The 25,318-nt window shown below is 47.5% G+C and overlaps 1 protein-coding gene across 3 annotated transcripts in view; it reads right to left on the minus strand.

Moving 5' to 3' along the window:
* Positions 1-25,318, minus strand: part of LOC117204500 (serine/threonine-protein phosphatase 4 regulatory subunit 1-like) — a 147,213-nt gene that overhangs the window by 10,674 nt on the left and 111,221 nt on the right. For all 3 annotated transcript variants that reach the window (XM_033441957.1, XM_033441959.1, XM_033441956.1), the window contains one exon: positions 7,477-7,589. In XM_033441957.1, the coding sequence (XP_033297848.1) occupies positions 7,477-7,589 (113 nt within the window). The remainder of the gene's footprint in view (positions 1-7,476; positions 7,590-25,318) is intronic.

Genomic DNA, 25,318 nt, shown 5'->3' on the forward strand with positions numbered 1-25,318 from the left:
AATTTTATGAACGACGTTACGGTTTGGAAATCTCTGGACTCCTAAACCTCGATATTCCGTTAAATATTAGACTACTAAAAATTGAAAAAACTTTGAAAGTAATATCGGTAAATGCGAAGTAACCCCGGCGGAAGAGGACGAAACAGAAAGATGAAATGTGGAATCCAAGAGGACGCACGATTTACACACAACACTATCACACACCCGAAAGACACTGCATGGTGAGAAAATAGTTCGACTGTTTCGTAGTCGTCAGAAATGAAGAAAACTTGGCAACAGCAGCAACACCTTTCCATCGTAGAGCGTGGGTGAGACTGAGTGTTTCGTCGGTTAGTTGGTCGCGGGAAATGCACATTCCCCATTTGTCGAACTTTTCCAGTGGTAGGGAGGACAAGAAGGGTAGTAATCTCCCCACCACTCGACTGCAAGGCCCAACGAGGGAGCGAGTAGGAGAGGGGATAGGGGATCGCGTACAAAACGGGGCTCGTTCGTTTTCGGATTGCTTCGCGCGTACTTCGTGAGGCCCACGATCCGAGCACGTGCTCGCTTTTCCCTCCCCTCTCGTATCCCGTTTCCCAGCGAGTTCCATGATCGGTTCTTCCATCGTTTCCTCCCACGTTGACGCAACCGCCCTTCGTGCCGCCGGTTTTAGCCGACGAAACGCGAACAAGAAGCTCGATCTTGTCCCCACCCTCTGGCATTTTTCTCTTTGCCACGCAGCCCCAGTCCATTAATCACGCGCTGGGTCTTATCTTCTTTTTCTCCGCCTACTGCATCCTTGCGCCTTCTATCCAGGACACGAGATCCCGCCAAAAATATCCCACTGCGTTCCTTCAGAATTAAGCGTCACCGATTATTTACCCCTGGCATTTTCGTCTTCTTTCGAGCCACGTTCGTTTTCGTTCATCTCGTCGATCGTTTCTTTGAAGGGACGAAGGTCCATTGTTGATCGCAGCCGATATTAAGACTGGCCAACACTGTGTTTGAAAAGCTGATTCTTCTTTTGGTTCCTATCCGGCCCACGTGATTTAGGTCTTTGGCGCCGATATTTTTAGAGGATTCTAGGAACGTGGTAACATTCCTGCGTTCCTCTCAGGCATTTTCCAACTAGTCAATTGTATTTCTTTTTACCGTTTCATAATCTTGTAAATGTGAAAAAGAAAGAATCGATGGCAGGCAGCTTCGATATTTAATTGTACACTCTGGATTTACGTGGTGTTCGTTCCATATACATGATCCTTTTTACGCGGATAAAAATCGCGTACCTAGAGGAAATCGGCTAATACAAGAAAAAGAGAGAAAATATTGTAGAGGAAATCGAAGTTATAAAAGTATTTATTTCGTATAGGTTCGCAAATAAATTGGATATATAGAATCGTACAAAAGCTGAAACAGATTCTATTCATCGTCTTTGTCCGTATCCATATTTCCAGGCAATCAATTTTTTCTTTAATCGACTCAAAGTTACCATATTCGTCGTTTGACTTATTTTCAAAGTTCTGTTTCGCTTTTATTCTAAACGTTTCGGGTTAAAAGCGCTCGCTGGGAATCTCGTTATCGTCGACAACACGATTGATTCAGACAAAGATTATCGAAGATTATATTTTCCGACCGCGTAAATCGATGGACTGTCGGTATTTATCGGAAAAGAGAGAAAAGCATAAGTTTCGTATTCGGAGGTGCAAAACTTCGTTTTACGTCTCACGAATATTAATTGGCTATGAATTAATTACAACGCTTTTTGAAAAAGTACCGAACATTTAATCAGTTTTATCTTCTTATTATGGCACTCGTTATTAACATAAATGATTTCTCCCTTCAATGTTACGCTATAGATATTCTTAAAACGTTAAAAATACTTTTCTTAATTAAAACGAAAACAAAACTGAGATACGACAAATTCGTCCTCGGGTCAAAATTAAACCGAAACACGATGCACGATTCTCGAATTCATTGATCGTCGTGCAACTCGTACGATTATTATCTGCTAATTGAAATAACTCTTTGTCCGCGATGGATAATTAGAAACGTGTTCGTGATCGTTATATATGTCGGAGATGAAAGAACATCGGGATTTCCCATCCGGAATGTTGGGAAAAACCCCAATACCCTAATCCAGACTTTTACTATAGCTGCACTTAAGTAATAACAATAAGAAATAGTTCTAATGTCCCATATGGTTTTATGACGATGGGTTCGGGCTCTAAGTGACATAGCGGTACTTATACTGGACGTAGCCACGGTCACGGGAGGGACATGTACCTGACAGAGGTATGAAATGATTATATGGCTCTCCTTAAAACAGAGATTAACCCGAGAAGCAGGGACAGGAGTATATAAGGGCAGCCTCTTTCGGATTGAGGGAGTTAGAGTGAGAGTTAGAGTCAGTTACTTGGTTAGTGAGTCGTTGGACGAATTGCCGATTGAGTTATCGAGAAAGTTACCCGAATCGTGTATTACGTTGATACCGGTCATCCCGTGGATCGTGGATTCGTTATCGAACCTGAATTCGTTGTCACCATCATCTCGACCATCCTATCGCCGCTATTACTCATAGCTATGAGAAGAAGCTTCTTGTAGTGCCCAAATTCGCACTGATAAACACTAACCACATCCGCGATGGTAAAGTAAGTAAAGGTTCGTCGAACGCCCCAAAATTCCAACCTGACTCCGACATATAGTTACTTTTCCCTCGGCAGTTCCGTGAAGACGAAGCTAGTGTGACAACGACTATACCCAAATCCACGTCATTCCGTACTATCTGACAGCGAACCCTTAGGTTCTGACTTGATCTTTGCACATGGCCAAATATTACACTTTCCCCATTACGTAGGGCAATTAGGGCCCGCCCTTTGTACCTCAACACCTACAAACGCAACATGTAAAAACTGCAAGCATTCGACCACGAGAGAAGTCTTTAGTCTTTAGCCTTTAGTTTTGAGTCTTTAGTCTCGAGTCTTGTGTACAGTTTGGCCGTGATTTGAACAACTATTTTAACTTCGCTACTTCATTGCAATATTATACTTAATCATCTTCGTGAATAAAAGTCAACAAAATTATAAAGGCACCGTCAAGTTAAGTTATCGCTCAGTTACTCCTTTTTTATCATAAATTTTACGTGACACTAGTTATGCGACGACGAATGGATCGATCTCGGGTATCGATCGTATCGGGCCAATAATGAGAAGACACCCTCCGGTAACAGTGGCACGGATTCATAGAAACGCCACCAAGATCCGCATGAAAACCACCTTCACGGAACAACAAGTATTCGAACCCCTTTCGCTTTACGGCAACAATTGGCTTCGTTGCATTCTTATCGAGAAAGAGAGAGAGAAAACGCGTAACTAGAAGAGTCATTGTTATTGAAGCCATCGTTGTCTCGTTCTCGCCACCAGAAAAACAGATACATTCTCGGCTTGTCCATTTTTATCGAACATTCCCAATTATGAAACTTACGTAACTCTCCATGTTTCTTCGTTAAAATTTTAGCACATTTTTTATGGTAGGCGTAAATCAACGTTTTTTTTATTCGATTTAATGTATTTCTCGACAACGTATAGAATAGAACTGTATGGGATAGAATTTATTTTACTGTAAAAAAAAAAAAAAAGAAAGAAAGAAGATTCCCCCGAACGTAAGCTGTATCCTGTCATTCCAGAGAAAAGAAAAAAAAGCGAAGAAGCAGATAAATGGTAAAGGAAGAAAAAGGAAATATCCGTTTCGTTGTCTGTTAAGCCTTCGCGTATTCCCTCCTCGCATATGACAGGAAAAAATCGGGAACTAGTCGACGCAACTGGCATCGTCCTCTTTCCCCGCGATCTACCGAAAAGGAAAAGGGGCGCGTGTCCCTTTCGATATTTGTCCCTGCTCGAGGAAGCTAGTCCAAAAATACGTGTAGAGAAAAAGCGCGCGTGTCGCTTGCCCCTGGTCACGAGTCTTGAATCTTCTTTCCTACAACCCTCTTCTTCCTCGTTCGTGTCTTCCCCTATGCTATGCTTCGATCGGCCCACGGAAAAACACCGATGCCGGCACGTGTTACGAGCAAGATGTTCCATCGTCGTCTAGATCGTGCCTAAAAATAGTGCAGCCAGTATGTGACACTCGTCAGGGATCATGCTCTGTCGGGAATGCACCTTTCCTCGACAGTTGCATCCCTGTCGGGAAACGCCTGATGGCTCGTAGGACACGTGGCGCGTTTACAATACGATTATTCTAATAGAAATAGAGAAGTATGTATAGATAGCGAGGACTGTAACTAATTGTGCGTTGTTAGTTCGATATCAAGCTATGGATAATTGTAGATTATTTTGGTAAATATTTTATATATTATTATATATATTATACTGTTTCTGTAGAATATATTATTCTTGGTAAATTCAATTGGACGATGAAAGAGACACGATTAACTTAAAAAAATGCTCGATAAATTTCGTAACTTAAATACGTGTATTTAATTCTTCGCAAGTAATGTAGCGCGAATGTGCGATAATTGATTTGTACTCCGACGTTATGTATATAGAATATCGATATCAGTTAGGCACGCCGCGTATATTATACATTTTTTAATATTTCTGTCGTACGATAAGAATACAATTAAAACGACAAAATATCGAACCCTGTCGATAATCACGTAGATCTTTCATTAAAATAAACTGTTTCGCCGCGTGAACATTAGGGGCGAGCTGGTTTACACGTTTCAAGATAACCGATCGAGAATTCGGAAAATTTGTCCAGAGAATTTCCTACTAGAATTTCATCGTCTTTGTTTTGCTTGTCTCGTAGAATGACGCTGGAAAGCAACGAACTAAGCCCGGTCGTACGTGTTTTTCCAACCTTAGGTCCGCTAACGCTCGGGAAATAACGATCACGCGTCCAGGTACGATCGATGGCGAGTTTATTTGCAATTCGAAGGATTCCCTTTGTCGTGGTGAGGTGGGGTATTAAGAGAACGCTGCGGCGGCACAGAAATATAAAAGGAGCATTTTTTTCACGTGACGGAGGTCCCGTGCGGGTCTTAAAAGTCGGCTGTCTTAAAGTATTTTCGAAGGTCTGGGAAAAGAAAAGAGCCATTAGTGGGATGAAAACGCAGTGGCGCGTCATTTTCCACGTTTCCTCGAAACGGTCAGGTAAGAAGACCTACTGGCTATTGCTTTTTCAAACATATCTTTTCCTTTTCTATCTTTCTCCTTTCTGTGTTTCGGATTTCGTTAGGCTAACGTTTGCTCAGGATACACATCGACTCATAGATGACTCATAGATCGTTATAGATGACCTTCGAACATACTTCACTCGGTTTTGCGAAAACCGCCCCGAACAATGACGATCGTTCTCGATCTTTACAGAGGACGATGAGTAATAAATCGATTTTTCAAACGACCAGTCATTCTTAAGCGTTTTATGGCCCCTCAAAATTTTCTCCTATTGCTGACACAATTCTTCCGCTCATATTTTCCCATATTTAACGATGTTTGCTGTATCTGCTGTCGATCGCCGAATAGCTGTATTTCTAATCTAATAACCGATGCCCGTTTCCTTATGAATAAATAGCAGGACATAAATTCTTGACCTGTTTTTAAGATTTCTAGTAACCTCACTCGTAACCTTTGTGATTTCCAGCGATGGTAAACGCGTTAGCAGGCTTTTTTTTTAATTTAAAATTTCACATTTACAATTTGTCCAACTTGGACATTCGGTAGAATTTTTTATCCGATTGATCTTCACGTGGGTGGCTACCCTCAATGGGATACCATCTTCGTGTTTGTTAAGGTATATCCTTTGTGAGATCTGCTGGGTGTTTCCCTTTTAGTCTTCTCGCGTTAGCAGGTGATCAGGGAATTTTTCTCTTCTCTTCAGGCTCCACTTTGCCTCTAAATCCAACTATGAACCATTCTTCGACCAACGCCGTTATGCGTTTTGATCTCTCGTTCGAGTTTCGACAAAAAGGGATCGCGTTATCGAAATTACAGGCCGCGAACGCGATACCTCGAGCAAGAAAATCGTCATTAGGTTCGCCGTTGGGTCGGGTGTTTCGTTTCGAAATACCATGTAACGTAGAAGTGGGCTAGACGAAAAAGTAAACCGTAGCGAGCGTCCTCGTATAAATACCTCGCGCAGAGAAACCACGACAGACTTCCGGTGAGGCGCGTGCTACACCGGAAGCGGCGACAATCTTGTCGTCACCTACTGCGGAGCAACAGCCTCGTCTGCAACCCCAACTGGCTTCCTCGTCACGTTACCCCACCGGTAACGCGGAACACGTTCTGTCTTCTCTCAAGAACGCGTCCTGGCCTTTCTATTTTTAAACTCCCCCCGTATCCGCAGCCGCGGGTCTCGTTCGGTGTATCTCGTTCGAGGAAACGGGGCTGAGCAACCGGAAAAACAAATGGCGCGCCACCTAAAAAGGAATTTTCTGCAGGCCGGTGTGTGCAAGCTAGGGAACATCCCGCGTCACTTCAATTTTTCATGGTCGAGAGGGAACCAGGGAAAATGTCTGGTTCGCGGTTGGTGAATTATTTCTGTAAAAGGTGTAATTGCAACTCGAGACGAGGTGTAGGATTTTGGATCCGTTGCAAAACCTGGTTGCAGGAGTTTAAAGTTTCTTTCAAAGAAAACCTTTGCTACGGTGTGATTATTAGTACAGAGACAACAAGAGTGTTGTGTAAGATTGAAACAAGTTGCAACGATGGACGTTTCGAAGATTCGATGGCAACGTACAAATTGTCGATCTTCTCGTTGCCCGATAGATGGAAAGAATTTTTTTATAGACACGATAGAGTAAGCGATAGGCGTCGAAATCTGCGAATGCTATACGATAGTCTTTTGATAATTGGTAAAAGATCGATCGCTCTTTCAACAATCACACGTATTCAATGCAAGACGTAAATACGATAAAACTTACGTGCATCTAAAGAGTAGACTTTGCTATATAAACTTTGGCTATTGCAGATTAAAATCGTAGATAATGCTTTAAATCGTCTCCAGACGACGTTGTTAATAAGTTGTACAAACGGGAAGCGAAAACGGGAAAATTGGAAAAATAAAAAACACTCAAGGATGCAGTGTCTGACAGCAAAGAAAGGTAATTTATAAATTACGTGCGCAAGCAGTGCGTCAAGGATTTGGCTCAGAATTATTTCCAATCCTTTCGTTTCTTATTTAGAAGCTGTAAAATAAAACAAATGTGCGAACGCCAACAACGTGCAACGTGTGTATAGCGAACATTTAGTAAATTAGGTTTCTCGGGTCGTCTGTTTCTGGCATAAGGCAATCTCCAAATTAAAATTCTTAGATTTTATCACATCATAAAGTAAACTGTCAAGCTAAGATCGCGACGTTTTCATTTTAAATCTCCCTTCTTCTTTTTCTTTCCTTTCTTTAGAATTGACAAGGAACGCGATAGATTTCTAATTGCCTCGGTTACACTTTATATCTTCGAATGTGCAATTTTAACAGACAAATGAGTTTTTAACTTACCGGTATCGTCGGCGATCTGTCTCACCACGTGCATCACTTCGCTCACGTTAAGTTTCGTTCCATTGTTAGCGGCAGTGCGAAATACTTCCACCAGCATCCTGCCGATTCTCTGTCTGCAAGAAGAAGTAACAGTACGAAGGTTGGTTGGTGTGCAGCTGTGATTAAAAAGAAAGCGTCGTACAATTGAAATACAGAGAATAGCAGAGATGCCTTGAACACGTAAAAGGAAGTGGAAAGAACAAAATCAATTGATTTTAATTTAAATATGTTGAAACGGCGAAGTTACTTTCAAACTTGACATCGCCTGTTTAACGAATTTTCCGTACTCTAACGATCCAATATACGGCGAATCGTAGCTACATCGATTCAAAGCGTTTCCTTCGATCGTTTTACCCGATAAGTGCGCCGCGCTATATGGATATTTTAAATACTCTTACATTTTTATATTATATATTTACGTATAAATTCATAAAAATTCGAGTAACCGGTATTTCGACGGATTTTCCGTACGATCCAAGTGAAACGTAGTTTTACAGCGGTGATCGCGATCGACGACAAGGCAATGCACGCAGAACGTCGAGAAAGTAAGCAGACATTTACGAGCCGCGTCTCGTCCCGAATATAAATCATCTAGCAGCAACTGGCCGAAGGATACGCTTAAGGAGGGCGCGGGATGGCCGAAGAAAGAAAGTGGCGAGAAAGGGCAGGTTTGCCTAAGGAAAATTAGATTTTCTCGGCGGAATCGCGGACGAATGCAAATATCAGCGCAGGGGACGATAATTAACGGCGAACAGAGAAGAAGTTGGCCGGGGAGAAAAAAGTTTTAACAAGGAACGATGGGGCCACGCGCCCCCTCGTTCACCAAGTCTCGGAATCGTTCGCGTGTCCCCGAAATTCCCGACGACGATCGGTCGCAACTTTCGTCGCTGTCCGGTTCCCCAGCCAATTTCGTTCAAACTTGCACACCAACGAGAAGGAAGTTGGCGAAGCGGCTGTACTCGGTCGAATCTTAACGATCGGCGCGGTTGCGAGGGCCAATCAGGATATACCGGCGGACAGAAGCCTGAAAAGGAACGGACGTCGGCAGTGGTTGTCAGTCGGCCATCGTGACGGCGTCGAGGAGAAGGAGGCAACGTTCTGCTCGGGACGAAAAATCGAAGTGGAGGCGAGCGTAGCAAAAAAAAAAAAAAGAAAAAAAAAGGAAACAAAAAAATAAAAATTAAAAAAGAAAAGAAGAGGAGAAAGAAAACGGAGGAAGAAAGCGGTGGAAGAGAAAAGGAAAAGGTGGAAGGCGAAGTATAGCAACGCGTAACGTGGCTGTATGGTGGGGATGGAAGGAAGGGAGGAAGAAGAGAAAGAAGAGGAAAAAATGAGCACGGGGGGTTAAGATAGAAACGAATGAAATCGATGGTTGGACCGAGAAAGGAGCAACAGAAACAAAAGATCGAGGAGGTACGCGAAGAAGACGAAGAAGGACGCGAAAAAAGCAAGAAGATACGCGAAGAGTTCGATCTTCTAGTTTGGCGTCCTCGCAAGACTTCCCCCCACCGCGCTTCAATAGCGCCGTGGAGGGGAACGCTATCCCCTCCACTGTGGTCGAGTGCGTGAACGGATGGACGCGGGGAAGCGAGTTGGTGGGGGGAAGGCAAAAGAGAGAGCGCTGGCAGCAGCCGAGAGGCGAGTAGACTATGTCGCGAAACTCGTAGAGCGATAAAGACCGAGTTCGGTAGGTTGCCGAAGCGGTGGAGGGGACGGAGGAGAGGCGGCCGCGTGGTGGGGGGTAGAACTGGCACCAACGGAAGATCGTTTGCGGTACCCCACCAGAAGTTTACCGGACGATCGGAGGTGGGGGGCGACCGTTCTCCAAAGTCGTTGGAGAACGGGTAGAGGGATGGTACCGCCCGTGAACGCCTACCGTGCCGGCGCAAACATGGCCGCCGCCGGCGTCGTCGACGACGACGACGACACCGACCACGAGGATCGCCACTAAATTCCGCTCGCGTATCACCCAACTTCTTCTCGCCGATCAACTTCCGATGGGAATTATACGAATGCACAAAACGATCGATTTAAACGAGCATCCGCTTTGTTCGCACGTTTACCATGATCGATAGTCGCGAGACCGGATAAAGGCGGATGGGGTGTGAAATACGTATACGCGGACCCAGCACCACCTCCGGCCCAAAATTGAAGTACAACTCCGCTGGTAACTTCGCGCTGCTGCGCATGTTCGTGCTTCAGGATGGCTCGTAAGATCGATAGGGAAGACGGCGGTTTCGTGACCGACGGGCTTCGGGGGCTGGTTTCGATTTTAGGGGAAAGTCGATTTGTCGGGCGGGGGAATCGTTCGCAACGATGTAACGCGCTGAAAACTTCGCGTTTAACTGTACGCTCGTACTTCCTGCTGATTCCACCAAGCTACCTATACATTACATATTCCGTAGTACAAACTTCGAACACCTCGAACCTGCGATTTTGCTTAAATTTTACAAATTTTCTTCATTTTCCAAATCGTCCCTGTATAACAGAAAACCAGAAACCCATAGAATATCCAAAGTTCGGAATGAACTTACTCGAGCCCCGTGAAAACAATTGTTACCGAAACGAAACGAAACTCGCGATCTTCCATTGCAACGACTTCGACATTGCTTTCTGTCTCGAACGTTCCGCTAATTAATCGAATAGAATCGGCGAACGGAAGACATTCCTCGGCGCCGACATGCACCGTGCCTTGGTTCTCATTATCGATGTTAAAAAAACCATGGCCCCATTTTAACGGGGACAGGATCGTTATTTCGACGATAACGCGTTATTACGCGATCGTGCGTAATTCGCGCGGATCGTTCTCACCGAATATCGGTCGTGAAATTTCATTATCCGCCTCGTGGAACGCTCACGAGGACCAGCGATATCCGGGGAATCGTTTACGAGGAAAAGGCGTCCGCGTGCGAAATATATCGCATCTTCGATGTCGCGTGCAACCTCCACGCCTCATACAGATACAACGTTGTATTCGAGTCGCGTGTGCGCCTCTCGTATTCCGTTTGAACGGCGAAAAGTGGATTTGCTTGTCGTTTCGAACGCGTAGAGTCGTGGAAATACGACGTAACGTCACGTGCCCGAGACGGAGAAACGGTAAAGATGGATAGCTATGTGCATTGCCGTGCGATGCTGTTCACCGCCAGCTACGATCTCTATCTCTTTTTAACGTCTTTCTCTCTCTCTTTATTCAGTACAAAAGTTAGGTTGGTTATCGAAAGTTCGATTAAATTTCAGATATCACGACGCGAGAAAAGAAGTAGCGTCTTCCTCTTGAAATTTATTACGCGTTAGCCTGATCGACAAATGTTATTTATTAAATTTGATGGTGGAATATCACTTGCCCAATTACCAAGAACAATAAAAAAGGAGAGAAGTGTTTGAAGTGGCTGTTGAAAAGCGGAATTTATCAGTCGTAGCGAAGTTGGCACGTCGATCGTAGAAATGAAATTCCTCTGCTATCTGCTTCTGAAGATTTGAAATCTTGATAATCAGCGCTTTTTTAATCGAAGTCGCTTCCACGTTCCTCTAATCGCCGAAGATAGCGGAAAAATCGTTTGTTTTCACATATTCGACCAAAGCTTATCGTTTCGCTATTTTACACCAACGTCGTGTTTTTCTATCGCCTGTTCGATGGTTAAAAATGGCAAACGAAATGGAAACCGGAACAGCAGGAGAACTCGCATCGAGATCTTAATTCGCGGCAATTGACCATTCGACAAACACAATGTTCTTCGGTTCGTTGAACAAACGCATCCGCGATCGACCAACTTTACCGGACAAGTTGACCGCGCTTTCTAGCCACCGGAAGCCAGCTGTTATCTCAAGAAGCTAGCCGGCACCGAACGACAAAGCCCTCGTCTTTGACACGAGCGACCCACATTCGACGACTAAGTTGTTTCACGATCGGTACGTACGTCGAATACATCGAAAACATCGTGGATACTTTCGCGATATAAAAAAAAAAAACAAGGGAAACTGCTGGATGAGATTCGTGTAATTGTCGTGTAATTATAAACAGCCAGATTCTTTAAATAAATTACACATTGCTCTATCGATATATCGAAGTAACGTATCATCGCGCGTTTTCAACGACTTGCAGACTGAAGTTGTTTTTCCAATTCAAGTTGCTTTCCGAAAATTCTTCGTGTCGAACGGTGCTTACACGCGCGTTTCGTTATTTAATCGAACATTTCACGCTTAAACAATCGCATTCGAATAATTGTCCAACGTTTGAGCAATCTCCCATCCAGTTTCGTTACCTTTAATACGCTATTATTATTCAGCCACTTAAATTTTATATATTTTGCTTACTTTCATATAATAAATCGTCTCAGGTGAAACGTTAATTGAAATGAAATCATTGGAAGCATAAGCTCGCGAGACTTCGTTATTTCCATCTACTTGGGAAAATATCCAAACTCGAGTAAATCTAAACCTTCGAGTAAATCTAAATTTCCACGAACAACACCGAAGGAAACGTACAAGAAAAGATAAATTACCCTTTCCACCCTCTTTTCTAAGTTCCATCCTGCGAACCAAACGAACAGTTGTCCGGCAATGTTCTCTGAAAGAGACCAGCGTCAGGAGAATTTTGCCAGACAAGATAAATTCCCATGGGCCCGAAGGTCGCCCTTCGATGCCCTCCCCCCTCTCGCCCTTCATCAGGGTCCATTGGTAGCAAAGGGATCGCGACGAGGGTCGAAAAAGAAAGACTGTGGGGTACCGCATTCGAAAACTCGCGTGTCTATGACTACGAGATACCGGCTTCCACGTACGGGCACTTTCCACTCGCTCGTCTTCACACGGTTTTTCTAACCCCCGGATTTGTTTAGGCTCCGTCTTTGCCCTCTCTCTTCTTCCTCTGCTTCTTTATCCCCGCGTCTCGTCCGATTGTCCCGCGCGAGTTTTTCGCTCCTCGGTTGTCCATCGTTGTTTCACCGAGGACAAACGCGCTAACGAATCAGTTGGAAGGAAGGACGAGCGGATAAAACGGGGCCAGAGCACCGAGGGGTTGTTATACGGCGAAAATTCCCCATGGACATGGTAATGAAAGACGATACAGCGTTTGTTGCTGTTGTTGCGTGGATGGAGTATCAGTAGCAGAAGACTGGTATCGGGGAAAAGTGGCGGAAGCCGTAAAAGGCGATCTCGGCAACAGGCGGAAGCCTTGCAAGCTCTTAATTCCTGCCAGCGTTTAGAAGATAGGGTGAACCGCGAAATCGTAGCGAGACTCAGCTTTATCCGCTAAGTGATCAATTTATTACGATGCGAGAAATTTTGGAAAAATAGGATTTCACGTAATTCGGGGAATCGTAGTGGAAAGGGGAAGTGAAAGGTAGGAAATTAATTTCAAGCCACGTGAACTGCAGCGAAACTCGCGATAGTTTTCCCAGATGCGCAACGGTGGTGGCACGAGGGGAACGCGAAAATCTGGGCCCCGATCATTGTAATTAGGGGAGCGCCCTCCCTCCAGGTGCACGTACCTCGTGTCACATGCGCCGCACCTAAGGACAGACGGGGAAAAACGATGGCGGTGGAAATGAGAAAGGGGAAAATTTGTTGGCCGTGCGCATCTGTCGCTCGAACGCGTTTCATCTAATCTCTCGTACAATGCCATAACACCGGTCTGTCAACGAACGGAGAATACAAAAAGGAAAATCCGCAATTTGTCGGCCTAAATAATACCTAATACCCAAATACGATTTCTAAATCCAATCAAAATTTGATGAGGCTAATTTTTTCATCCGATAATCCGCCAATATATGAAAAACGATTGTCCGCATCAAATCTGTGCATCTCTTCAGTTATCTTTCGTTTCTCGTCTACTTTACTTACAACAGGCATGGGATTTTGGAATATAAAATAGTTGGAATTACATCGAGTGTTAAGATCGAACGTTTAAAAACTGTCCATGCGATGGTTTTCCTTTTTCATCAATCGCGTTCTTGCACTTTTGCTGCAATGTTCAGCGGATGGTTCGAAACGGTGAGAAAAATCGCAAAATACCGAAGCGTCGAAAGCACGACGACACGTCAGTCGACTATTTTGAAAGCTTGGAAAAATCTAGAAAACACCGTTTCTCGAGAGTGCGTACAATTTGAGCCCTCAGGTAACACGAACAACTTTTCTATCCATATTGGTGCGCGCTACTCAAAACACTATACACGTCCTAAGGATTAATCCTTGAATTAAGCGAAAGCCTCTAATTTCCAGCAGCGGAAAACGATAAAAGGATGACCGCGCCACTTCCGCTCGATGGACTCTGCCGTGAACTCTGCGTGTACTTAAATCAGCCGAGGGTGACACTCGAGAAAGCTGGTGCATGCTTCCTCGCTCGACAGAGGGAAAAAGCTCTGAAAATCCGATTAACGGCTAAGAAATCAAACAATCACCTAACGTAGCCGTGAAATTCAGTGATGGGAAAACAGAGAGAGAGAGAGGGAGAAGAACAGAGGAACGGACAGGATGTGACCCAGGAAAGAGACAGAGGAAGGATGGTTTAAGTACAGAGAGGATTAACGCGCGTTCATTCAATTGGTTTATGGTTTCGCGCTCTTCAGTGACGATAAATAAGCGTCGAACAGTTTAACCAGGCGGAAGAGCGGCGAACGTTGAAGGTTTGCGAAGCGAAGGACGTGGAGACAAAAGAACGAAAAAGAATCACAGGATGGTAAAACGGAAAAGCAACTCGGTGGCGTGTCTCCTCCGGCTACCTTTATTACCAACATCAAATAACATTTCGGTGGCTGCCTTCTAGAAAATGGCATCCCTGGGTTTTCCCTGATTCTTCCTTGATTGCAATTCCCATCCTTCGCCAGAAACCGAGAAAGGTTATGCACAGGTTTAAATCTTCAATAGCTGATAACATCGGGTCGGCTGATTCTCTGCTTCGAAAGGAATCTGCCTAACGCCCCCGAGTTACGGTCCAACCTGATTCCACTGGATAGAGTTGTTTGGAGGAGTTTGTTGTATCGTTGTCATTAGAAGCATCGAGACTGTCTATGGTTGAAACAGGAATTTTGCTAATAACCCGAGATTCTATAGCAATAAAATTTCTATTCCAAAGAAATAACCGTATCTGATAAGGTTGCCCATTGCTCACGTTCTACGGTTCGCCAAACGAATTTCGCTGATTTCTTCACAACGTGTCTGGCCGTTGCGCGCGAGTTTTACCAACGATTAACCTGTCCACGAGGACGAATGCTTGGAAATGGAAAAACATCAACCACATGGTTTCGTCTGTCTCGTCGGCGTCGAAGATTCACTCGACAACGAGCAAATTTCCAAACGAGTACGCCACGTCCCGATGATAGTATGCGGAACAAATCTGTCTGAATATAATCATCGCCGACAAATGGTCGGCTGATAACTCGAGGAAATAGCGCGGATTGCTTTTTTAAATTAATAACTGTCCGTGACACCTGGTATCGTCTAATTGCTATATCACTCGACGAGGATAAGCGTAATTTCCGTTATAGGCATCCGCGATTACGATAGTTTTTCCAGGGTACCGAAGGGAGAAACAGCTTTACGGCTCGTTAGTCGGTCGTACAGCTCTTATAATGCATCATCGGCAAATTCGAAATCAACCGTGTAAACAGACTGGGTCGAGACTGTTCACAAACACGAGAACAAAACAGGAGGGACGGCGTGCGCATAACGCGCGTCGATTCGTATGGCTCCGCGTAATAACCCAATTAGCGGTGTTCAGCGTGTTCGCGGTAGATCGATGTAACGCACGGAGACAAACAATTCGCGAAAACCGACGTAATTCGCGCCTCCTATATTGCCGCGCGTCGATCCGCCAAATCTCGTGCCATCGCTCGCTCAATATTTTCTACAAAACACACGCGTTTCTCCGTTAACCGGCTTGATATCTAATTTCTTCCATCTATCGTTCTCATCCAACATTCACGATATCTGTATACCACACGTATGTACCTCCATGCTACGTTGTCTCACATTCTATCTATACCGACGTATCAACGAGTGTCATGAATTAATGAAAACCAAGGTAACCCTTGCTCGTGTTTCTTCGCGGGAAAAATCGAGCGATATCGACGAAACGTCGAGGCAACGCGACTCCGTTGGAACGCGACCACGAGAATCCAGTGTCTCCTCTCTTCGAAGCGACAAGCAGTCGATAAATCGATGGCAGAGCAGGTAGATATAATATCGTTCCGATACATACCAACCGAAAACTTATGCCCGTTTTCTGTTCGTCCGGTGGCCATGAGGTCGATCGCACACGCGATTCGCGGGCGACCAGTTTCCACCGGGGAGGCGTAGTTACACGAAGAGAAAGACAGAGAGAGAGAGGAAGACGAAGCGTATACACACGCGTGTTGCTCGTCTGTTGGTTCCTCAGGGCTTCGACGCCGCTGTCTGAGAGAACGACGACGTAGAAGAAGAAGAAGAAGAAGCAGCAGAAGAAGAAGAAGAAGAAGAAGAAGCAGAAGAAGAAGAAGAAGAAGAAGCAGAAGAAGAAGAAGTCTGGTAGCAGGGTCTCCGTGGCATGAAGGGACTGCAGAGAGAAGGAATGTTGTTGTTGTGCCGGGAGGCGGTTGCATCGGGGAGGCGGTGGAGTGCAACGGCGCGACCGGCGGCGTGGATCAAGCGGTGGAAGAGCGACAAGGAGGGAAAGACGATGCAACGCGATGGAGAAAGAGGGAGAAGGATTCGACGGAGAAGAGACAGGGCGGAGTGGGGGGTAGTTTGGCGTTCGAGGCGCAAGAGGGGCGGCAAAGTCAATGCACCGCAGGGGAATGCAACGCGCCGCGCCAAGCAATACACAGAGTCTACTACGTCAGAGTGCATTCTACCGCACTTTACGACTACGTCGTCGCTGGTCTTGCCTACTATACGCGACTACGTCTTTTTCTGGCATACGCTTTTCTCTGAATTTCCCCTCCCCCTATTCTCTTAGCAGGATAACGCACGTCTTCGCGCACATGGAGCAGAGACGAGGTTTGTCGCGGACCAATGTTTTCCATCAATTTTTCTGCAACTTTCTCACCTTCTCGGCACGTTCTATTTCGGTGGATTTAGGCTGAGGTCGATGACACCGTACTATCGATAACGTGCGTGTATTTCGAAGATCGTTAATTGGTACTATTTCGTGGCGAGGTGTACCTTTTATTTTTCCTCTCCTAAAATTATTTAATAAAGGCAAACATTTGCCTGTAATTCCTTCGCGTAGATATTACCTACGCGACAAGCAGGCAATTTGTAAACATCATGATATCTACAAAACGCGTCAAGATTATTTACAGATGGAATGATTAGCTTCCGACGAGAATAACGAGAGTTCTACTTCGTCATTTTGAACGTGTAGCTACACCGTGGGAACGATACAACATGGTGGTAGAATCGGTGGCGTGCGAGTAAAACGCGAATAAGTGTGGCTAACGCAGTTCCTGCCATGTTCGTCGTACAGATCGCCACGTACCTCATGATCTTTGTTCGCGTTTCACGATATTCAAAATTCCTAAACGAAACGAACCTCGGACATGGAATACTCTCCAACGAGCGGCATTTAAAAACCGAAACTTGCGCTTGCACGAGGCTCGCTTCTAGGTGAACTTGCTTTCCCACGAGTCACGGGGGCCGAGCTTGAAAGCGAGCGCGTTGCGGCGAGGCAGAACGGCGCAAAGCTGAAGCCGGTGCGCTATCGCTTCTCGGAAGCAATGCATCACGGGACGATGCATACCGAGGCGGCGCGTGTTACGAGTCGACTAGAATCGAGTTCTCTCGCTAAACAGGACAGGGTAAAAAGCCGGAGGCGGAGGTAGGAAGAGAGAAGGTCGTGGCGGAGGTGGAAAAAGGAACGGGCCGAGAGAACGAGGAACACAGAAACGCTTAAATGCGGGCCCTGGTTGCGTGGCGTGTAAAGCGATAAAGAAAACTCGGGCCACGACGTTCCCCGACTTTTGTCGGGCTGTAAACAACCGGCGACCGTATCGATCTGACGTGACACACACGTTTCTATGCTCCGGAAACCGAACGATTTCTGTACACCGCTGTCGGGTTACGTGCTCGTCGACTACTCCGTTTCTTTATTTCCCCGGGTCGTTTTTTTCCCCTCTCCGAGGAGATCCGACGTTTTCCCCTTGCAGGAAATGACACGCGAGTCACGCGGCGGAAACGGCCGCGTAAGAACTGGGAATGTAAGCAGAAGTAGCTTTCGAACGGTACATTCGCGGTTTTGCGCGGGTCGCAAATCGAACAGTGTTCGCCTTCCGAGGAATTCCAACGGTGCCCGTCGAAATATCAAATCGACCAGAGAAAGAAGTAATTCGTTCGAATCGTTCGAGGGGAAAAGAGATATCAACGCGAACGATAGATAGCAACGACCTCGAAAGCACGCGGCTTACCGCGTCCCACGTACGCACGCCCGCGCGACCCGCGAAATTACACAACAGCGGAAAAAGAGAAAAAGGCGGAGAGACACCGCGTTCCGTTCTAATCCCCCTCTCCGTCCACGACAGGGTTCTCTCCCGTGCGTCTGTACCCGCTTCTTTTTTCTTTATCGACTTATTCCACGATTACCAAAGAAATCCAGCGAAAGGAACGGGGCAAAGAAAAGTCAACGCGGGCAATCTAAAAAACGCGCGCGTATTCGAGCACGCGGCACGACGAAGAACTGGCGGCGTGTGGTCGTCGTTCGTGCAGTTCAGTCACTCTTGGCCGTTTGCACCGTACCCTCCCCCTCTCCTTCTAGGTCCCACATACGCGTTCCCTTCCCCTCCACGGCCGCCGGACCCCTCTCCCTCCCGCCACGCGTACATTTTCTTTCTCTTCGGAACGGCGCGCGTTGGTTCGCGATCGCGAATATCGGTGTACGTGATCGCACACGCCGCGCCGGTGTGCCGTAGAACGGCGTGTCCGTGTGCCGTTCGTTCTTGGACAGCCGCGCGAAAGAGATCGGCTCGAGTACAAAGTCCATATACGTAGGTGAAGTAGTGTGCGCGTGCGTGACACGTACGTGTGAGGGAACGCTAGAGTAGGAAGGGAGGCACAGCGTGAGTAGCGTGTGTACGCGCGACGGGCTGCGCATGCGCGTCGCGCACCCCGAGAGGCGCACTGAATGAAGGCCCCCACCATCGTCACCCGACGGCCACGCACACACGGTATATACGCGACCGTGCGCGTCGCCGCCGCTGTTACACGATGCGGCTGCCTAGTAGGATAAAGCCCCGTGGTGTTTGCTCGTCCGTGGCTTCCAACTTTGTCAAATTCGACTGGCGCCTACCCACGGCCTTCTCGCTTGATAAGAACGTCGCTTTTGTGGATTTTGTCGGCCGTTGAATCCGCTGTTCGAATTGCCTTTTAATTAGACGAATCAACAGAGGAAGATACCCATTCTTATTTTTAGTTTTCGAAAGCACAAGTTTTGTTTTTCGATCGGAGAGATTCGCGCGGCGTATTTTTACAGAGTAACAGTTCGTAGATATTATCGGACCGCGAAAACAGTTTCGTTTCTATCGTGCAAGAGTAACGTGGTCCCTCGTAACGATTTCTAGCTGGATTTCGCACGGGCCGAAGATCGAATTTCATTGGCCCGCATCCGCGGCGCGTACAGGCGAACGTCCCGCTCGGCCAGAGAACCGTCGACGACGCTCGGTGTCTGTATTACTACCACCGCCGCGTCGCCTTCCTCCTTTACCGCGGCGCGGCGGTGTGTCGAGACGAGGCGCTACGAGAGGAAATTAGAAATTTGCTCGGCGGAGATGGTTGTAGGATTGTTATTTGATTCGTTACTGCGGGCTCTGCCGAGTAATTGCGCAGCAAGCCCCCAGACTCGGAACAATAGCGTAGAAGCGAGAAGGAGGACTCGAGGCACGCAGCTCGTCGAAAAAAGAAACGGTATTGGCCGCCGCGCCGGAAATATCTGCCCCAAGGCGATATCCTATTGTTCTCTGCGCGCTAAAAACAACCGGGTGTAACTAATTAACGAAACGAATGCACGTGGGCGGCCACGCAACTTCCACAAATCCGACGATCGCTATATATCGAGCCGAAAGTCCGATACGCTAGAAAACCTCATTTCCTCAACTCTGGCAACTCGTTGCGGTGGCTGCTAACGTCTCGTTGTAAGGACAATCTCGAAATTCGAAAGCATTCTATAATTTGCCATTGTACGCGCTACGACTTTCTCCAACGAATGGACTCTACAGAAGTAAATTACGCGTTTCTCGACAATTGAACGTTCACATTTACGCAACGAATGTTGCCAACGAAATTAGGAAATTTAGGATAAAAAGCGGCGTTCGCCTGAAACGTTTAAATCTCGATATCTTGTCTCGTTTCGTTTCAACGAGAACGAGATTCTACCTCTACCAAAATGATCGATAAAAATTGTTTCATCGTATCAAAACAACGCACACAGCACTCACAGTATGCGCCATGTAAGGATGCACGGAAGAAGACGTGCACGAACACGCTCGTGGAGCGTCGGGTTTGGCCATCGGCCGACATATGCCGGCTGTCGTGCGTGCAGCTGCTATATCGTCCTTTGGGTTTGGGTCGGTGGGTGACACGTTTCGCTCGTTGTGCACGGCTGGTACACACGCGGCAGCCAATGGGTATTGATTTGTGGAGTGAACGCACCGCACCCCCTCCCCTCTCGTCGCTTTCAACCCCTCTCTGTTACACGATGGCTCTGCCACGGCGCGTCGGCTCGCCGCTAAACAGGCTGGTCCGCGCGCGTACACGCTCTCTCCGCTTCCCTATAGAGACCAGATACATGCACGAATTCCGCACACACGCGGCACAGACGGTCGCATACACAATTACGGCTTAGGTACACCCCCCTTTCAGAGAGTCCCCGATGACCGCGCGAGCGCCTATATACAGTACACAGTGTCCCACCCTCCGCTTGGTTCAGAGACCGCTTCCCACCGGAGCACCCCATTTACCACTGCTGCAAGGGGGGTTGACTGCATCCTTTGGGTGGGTCAGGGCCAGAGAGACGGAGAATCGCGGCCGGATTCGGCTAGGTCGAAGGGACGAGTGGAAGAAGAGTTCGTCAAACCTCCAGAGAGATTCAGCGAGTACGCGCGCGCGTGTGCGTGAATATTGGCTGCGTTTACACGCACGCCCTTCGAGGGTACCGTGGATCCAGGAAATTCCTGCGTTTCGAGGAATGCCGGCGATCGTGGAATTCTCGACGTGAAACGCGACTGCGGTTACAACCCCACCGAGAATGTCGTTGCTCGTTATGAGTGCCTGGATCGATGGAATCTTAATTTGAGGCTGTATTCCGATTGCCTCGCGGATCGATACTTGGTAGTTAGCTATGGGAAAATAGCAAGAAAAAAAAAAAAAGAAAGAAAAAAAGAAAGGGAAAAGAAAAGAAAATGAGACGAAATCATAGGAGAAGCATGGTTCGAGATGTTGTTACACGAGATACGAGAGAAAAAGGGAACAGAGTATAAAGAAGAAAGGAACATTAAGTAAAGAGAACGCAGAATTCTGGTCACCTTGGTGGCAAGGTAGCGCATACCACGAGCTTCTCCATATAGAGTCAAGAGAGAACGTACGGGTCCGTGGCGAGCGCAAGGACACGGTCCAAACACACGGAGCGAAGGGGTGAACGTTCGCACGGGGGTGGAGTAATGAAAGAAACGGGTGGGGCGGGGCGTGGGGATGGAAGGTCGACGACGGGCGACGATGGGAACGACGAACGGTGCCGCTGAACCGTCGAGGGGATAAAGGATACACGACCAAGCGCAGGAGTGGAGTAGCGAACCCGCGCGTTTCCTCTCTCTGTTGCACACAGAGAGACGAATCCACCGTCCCAGGAAGGAGAGGAAGAAGAAGCGGCGAAGAAAAAGGTGGAGAGAAGGGGTGTAGAAGAAGAACGCGCCAGGGGACGGGAGAAACACGCGTGCGCGCGCGAGCACGACCGAAGTAAACAAGTGGAAGCAATGGAACGGGACGAGCACCGGTCAGTGCGCTGCATTTGGTGCATTCCTGTAGTCTGCGCCGCTGCGGCTCGCGATGGAGAGAGCAGGAGAGCCAGCAAGCCGAAGAACGTTGGACAGAGACGGGAGAGAAGGAAGAAGGCGAGAGAAGAGAACGTACGAGAGAGACTCGAGCGTCAAGGGGAAAGGAGAAAGAGCAACGAAGCTCTGCAACGCGGCACGCCACTTTGGACCGACGGACGCAAACCGCATTCCCGGCCGTGACCTTCGCTAGGACATCGCCACTGCCCCCACCCCCACTCGGCACACACCACTCTCTACCCCTTCCACGTTGCACCCCCTGCCCCCCGGCCGTCGCGTTTCTGATCCTCACCGCCCCTCCCGTGGATGGTAATCGTCTTTCTTTCTTTCTTTCCCTCCTTCTTTCTCTCCCTTTTGCGCGCTCTGCCTCCCTCTCCCTGTATCTTCGTCTCGTTTTATAGGAAGTCTCTCGCTCCTACTAATCGCGAGATCACAGCGAGAAGAACGTGGAACCGCGCAGCATCCCATGGACAACGTCGCCTCTTTCTCTCTATCGGTCGTTTCCCACCCTGTACAGTCCGATAGTCGACGAACTCTCCATTTGGTCGCGAGTTTCCCTCCGCGAGTGCCTACCGGGGCTAGTAGCTGGCCTTCCGCGGCGACCCTCGAGGTGCCGGACTTTTTTCCTACAGGACTCGTTGTCTTGGTCGGACGGCGCCCTCCTACTCCGCTCAAGTATTCCACTCACTTTGGTTGAACTCTAAATCCGTTGGTGACGAGAACCGCGCGAATCATATGATTCACGGGGCTATACATAGAGTTGGGGAAAATCGGAGGCGAAAGTCGAACCGAACCGTTTGAAAACGCGGCAATCAGCGGCTAGGGCTCTGTACAACGATTTGAAATTTCCATCCAAGAACCGGACCGCTTCCGTATTAAGATTTCTCAAACCATCTCCAACAATAAGATCCGATGTGACTGTCAAATTGTAAACTATCGATCTGTAAAGTAGTAGCTGTACGCTTACTGATAGTAATAGCTATATACCAGCAGAGTGTCGTGAGAAACTGTCATCAAGACGATTTCTCCGATCTGGCCACGGTCTAGCAAAACGATCTCTGTCTCTCAAGACTTTAAACGCATTCTTGCTTACAAACCGCGAACGAGATTACAAGATCTAGCGGAACCGAGTGGCGGCGTGTCACGGATCTTCAGGAAAGCCAGGACGGAAGAACGTCGGAGGTCACTTCACAGGGGCCGTTTTAATTTCCTGCCGCGGCGAGAAGCCAAAGACTCCGGGACACCGAACGCTCGCTGTCTAACCGAGCGCCCCACGAGGGAGATTCCACCGTGCCGCGAGCATAGAAGGGAAGCGAAGAGAAGAGGAGCGAAATACGGGAAGAAGAAGCCAAAGAAGAGGAAACACGCGGTATAAAGGGGAGAGTGGGAGTGGAAGCAAGCAAGGGCACGGCCCTGAAGAATTTCAGAGTCCTCTCCCGGCCGCTCTTTCTCTAATTTACGAGCGGTCGCCCTGAATTCGAGCAAATATTTGTCCAGCGCGTCCGACTAACGGGTGTATATAAGAGAAATGAAAAAGAGTGGCGGGGGCGGGGGGCAAGGAGGGGTACAGACGAAAGACACGTAGGATCGAAACGAGAGAGAAAACGGGGTAGGAGTAGAGACACAGGCGGGAGGAGAGAGCATCATTCATAGTTTCTCGAAAAGCGTTCCCTTCACCGTTCTCTACTCGTCAACGAATATTTTTTCCTCCTCTCCTCTGTCGCACCTTCTCTATACCTGTCATACCTTTCTCTCTCCCTCTCTCTCTCTCTCCCCCCCTCTCTTTTCCTGCGTTCTCTCTAGAACCGGCGTTCTATCTACCGACCTTGCATTTCGAGTTCCAAAAGATTCTTTGAAAGAGGCCGCCCAGAGTCTAGCCGGAAGCACCTACTGGAAAGTATTCGTTCGAGAGGGAAGAAGAAGGCGAGAAACCGAGTACCTGGAAGTCGTGTTAACACGCGCTGCTGGACGCTACAAGCCGCTCCAATTAGCATCTTCTTTTTCTCCTTCGACTTCTTTCGCCTTCTCCTCGCGCCTGACTCCGCGGCTTCCTTTTCAGCCGACTCACACACGATCGACGACGAGCACCTGTTGAACGGACCCCGAGAACTCTTCCTCTCCCTCCCTGCCGCCTCCGAGACACCGTCGATAGCCTCTGCCAGGTGTTCCGATACGGATTCTAATCGTTCCCTAGCCGCTACAGGACATAGGAATAAGTGATGTTTCTGTCATGGCGAATGATATCTCGTAGTCATAGATAATTGATGGTTTCGAGTGGATAAACGTTTCTGAAGAAACGGTCGCATCAATGTCGATGACAAATTCATGGAGTCTTATACCGTATCGGTTGATAGTTTCAACACTGTGCTATACAGTTCGCATGCATTTCCCTCGTTCTACTTTACACAAGCCGTTTTATACGCCGCTGTTACTACAACTCCACCAGTCGTCGAGAGTTAGCCTTAAGGGAGTCTCAAAAATTCCATTACCACGGGTCTGATTGTACCACGGAATAATGCAGTCCCAATCACGCTTATGCGATTTGCAATCACAGTCCGTGCATGTTAATTGAATTTCAAAAGATTCGATCTATTGGTTACGTGTACGAGCAGGGAGAAGGCTCCGATTTTCCAAGTAACGATTACTTCAAAAGATTCAATTTATACTGATTACGCAATCGTATATTTTCGAATACGAGGGACGTTCCAACAATCCCATTTTTTCCATTGCTCTACGACAGTTTCGCCTTTAGAAACGAAGGCGAACGAAAAGGAGGAATGCACGCGGCGTTTTCCGGCAATTGACGCGTCAATTCACGCCGGCTGGATCCAGCAACGGCTAGTTTCGCCGCTTCCGCCGGGGCGCAAAGTATTTTTATAGTTGGCTTGGAACAGAAAAAAAAAGGAAGGAAGAAAAGAAATAAAAGAGGAGAAGCGGACGGGCTCGTAAGCAACGCGGAGCAATCCACCGGACGGGGACCCCTCGTTGCACGGCCGGCCCGCTCCTGCTGAGCGAAATACGCCGGCATCCAAATAATTCGGGATACGCTCGTGTGAGATATGAATGAGAGGAGTGGGTACGGCGTGGTGTTGTTTACTGTCTGGCAGGAACGGAGTAGAAGAAGAAGCATCCGCGTGCACCGACGAAAAACGAAGAGACGAACACGGGGTGGCGAAGAAGACGAAGACGAAGAAAACGAGGAAGAAGGGGAGGGAGAAGAAGAGAGAGAAAGAGTGAACACAGAGTCGAGTGGTATAAGAGAATGTGAACGGGAGAGAAGAAGAAGGACGAAGAGCGGAGGGGAACCTGGTACGAGGACGGGGACCGGGCCCAGGATTCGAAGAAAGAAGAAACGGGGAGTCAACGACCCAACGAGAAGTGCCGTCTCTCCGCGTTAAGGCGCGCTCGAAACTCTCTACCTCTCTGATCTCTCTCTCTCTCTCTCTCTCTCTATCTCTCTGTCCTTCTTTCTCTCCATCTTGAATCCGCGCAAAGACCTCCGCTATTGCGGATTGATACGGGATCAAGGCCGTTTGCCTTGCGGAATTCCATTGCCTGTGCGCCTCGTACAGGTGGTAGAACCTGATAAACGCGAACGGCCAAGAAGTATCTTCTTCGTGGTTCTTCTAATTTTGTTCTTTGGAATCGATTCCAAGGAAGAGTAAATAAAAGTTGAAGGACCTTGTTATTTCGAAGTGAGACGTGTACGTTGTTATCGAATGACAGAGCGGAGGAGACGGTGATCGAATGAAAATGAACGCGCGTTCGAACAACGATAAATCACGATAGATCTG

The sequence above is a fragment of the Bombus bifarius genome, unplaced genomic scaffold, assembly GCF_011952205.1.
Source record: "Bombus bifarius isolate JDL3187 unplaced genomic scaffold, Bbif_JDL3187 scf7180000007978, whole genome shotgun sequence".
NCBI lineage: Eukaryota > Metazoa > Arthropoda > Insecta > Hymenoptera > Apidae > Bombus > Bombus bifarius.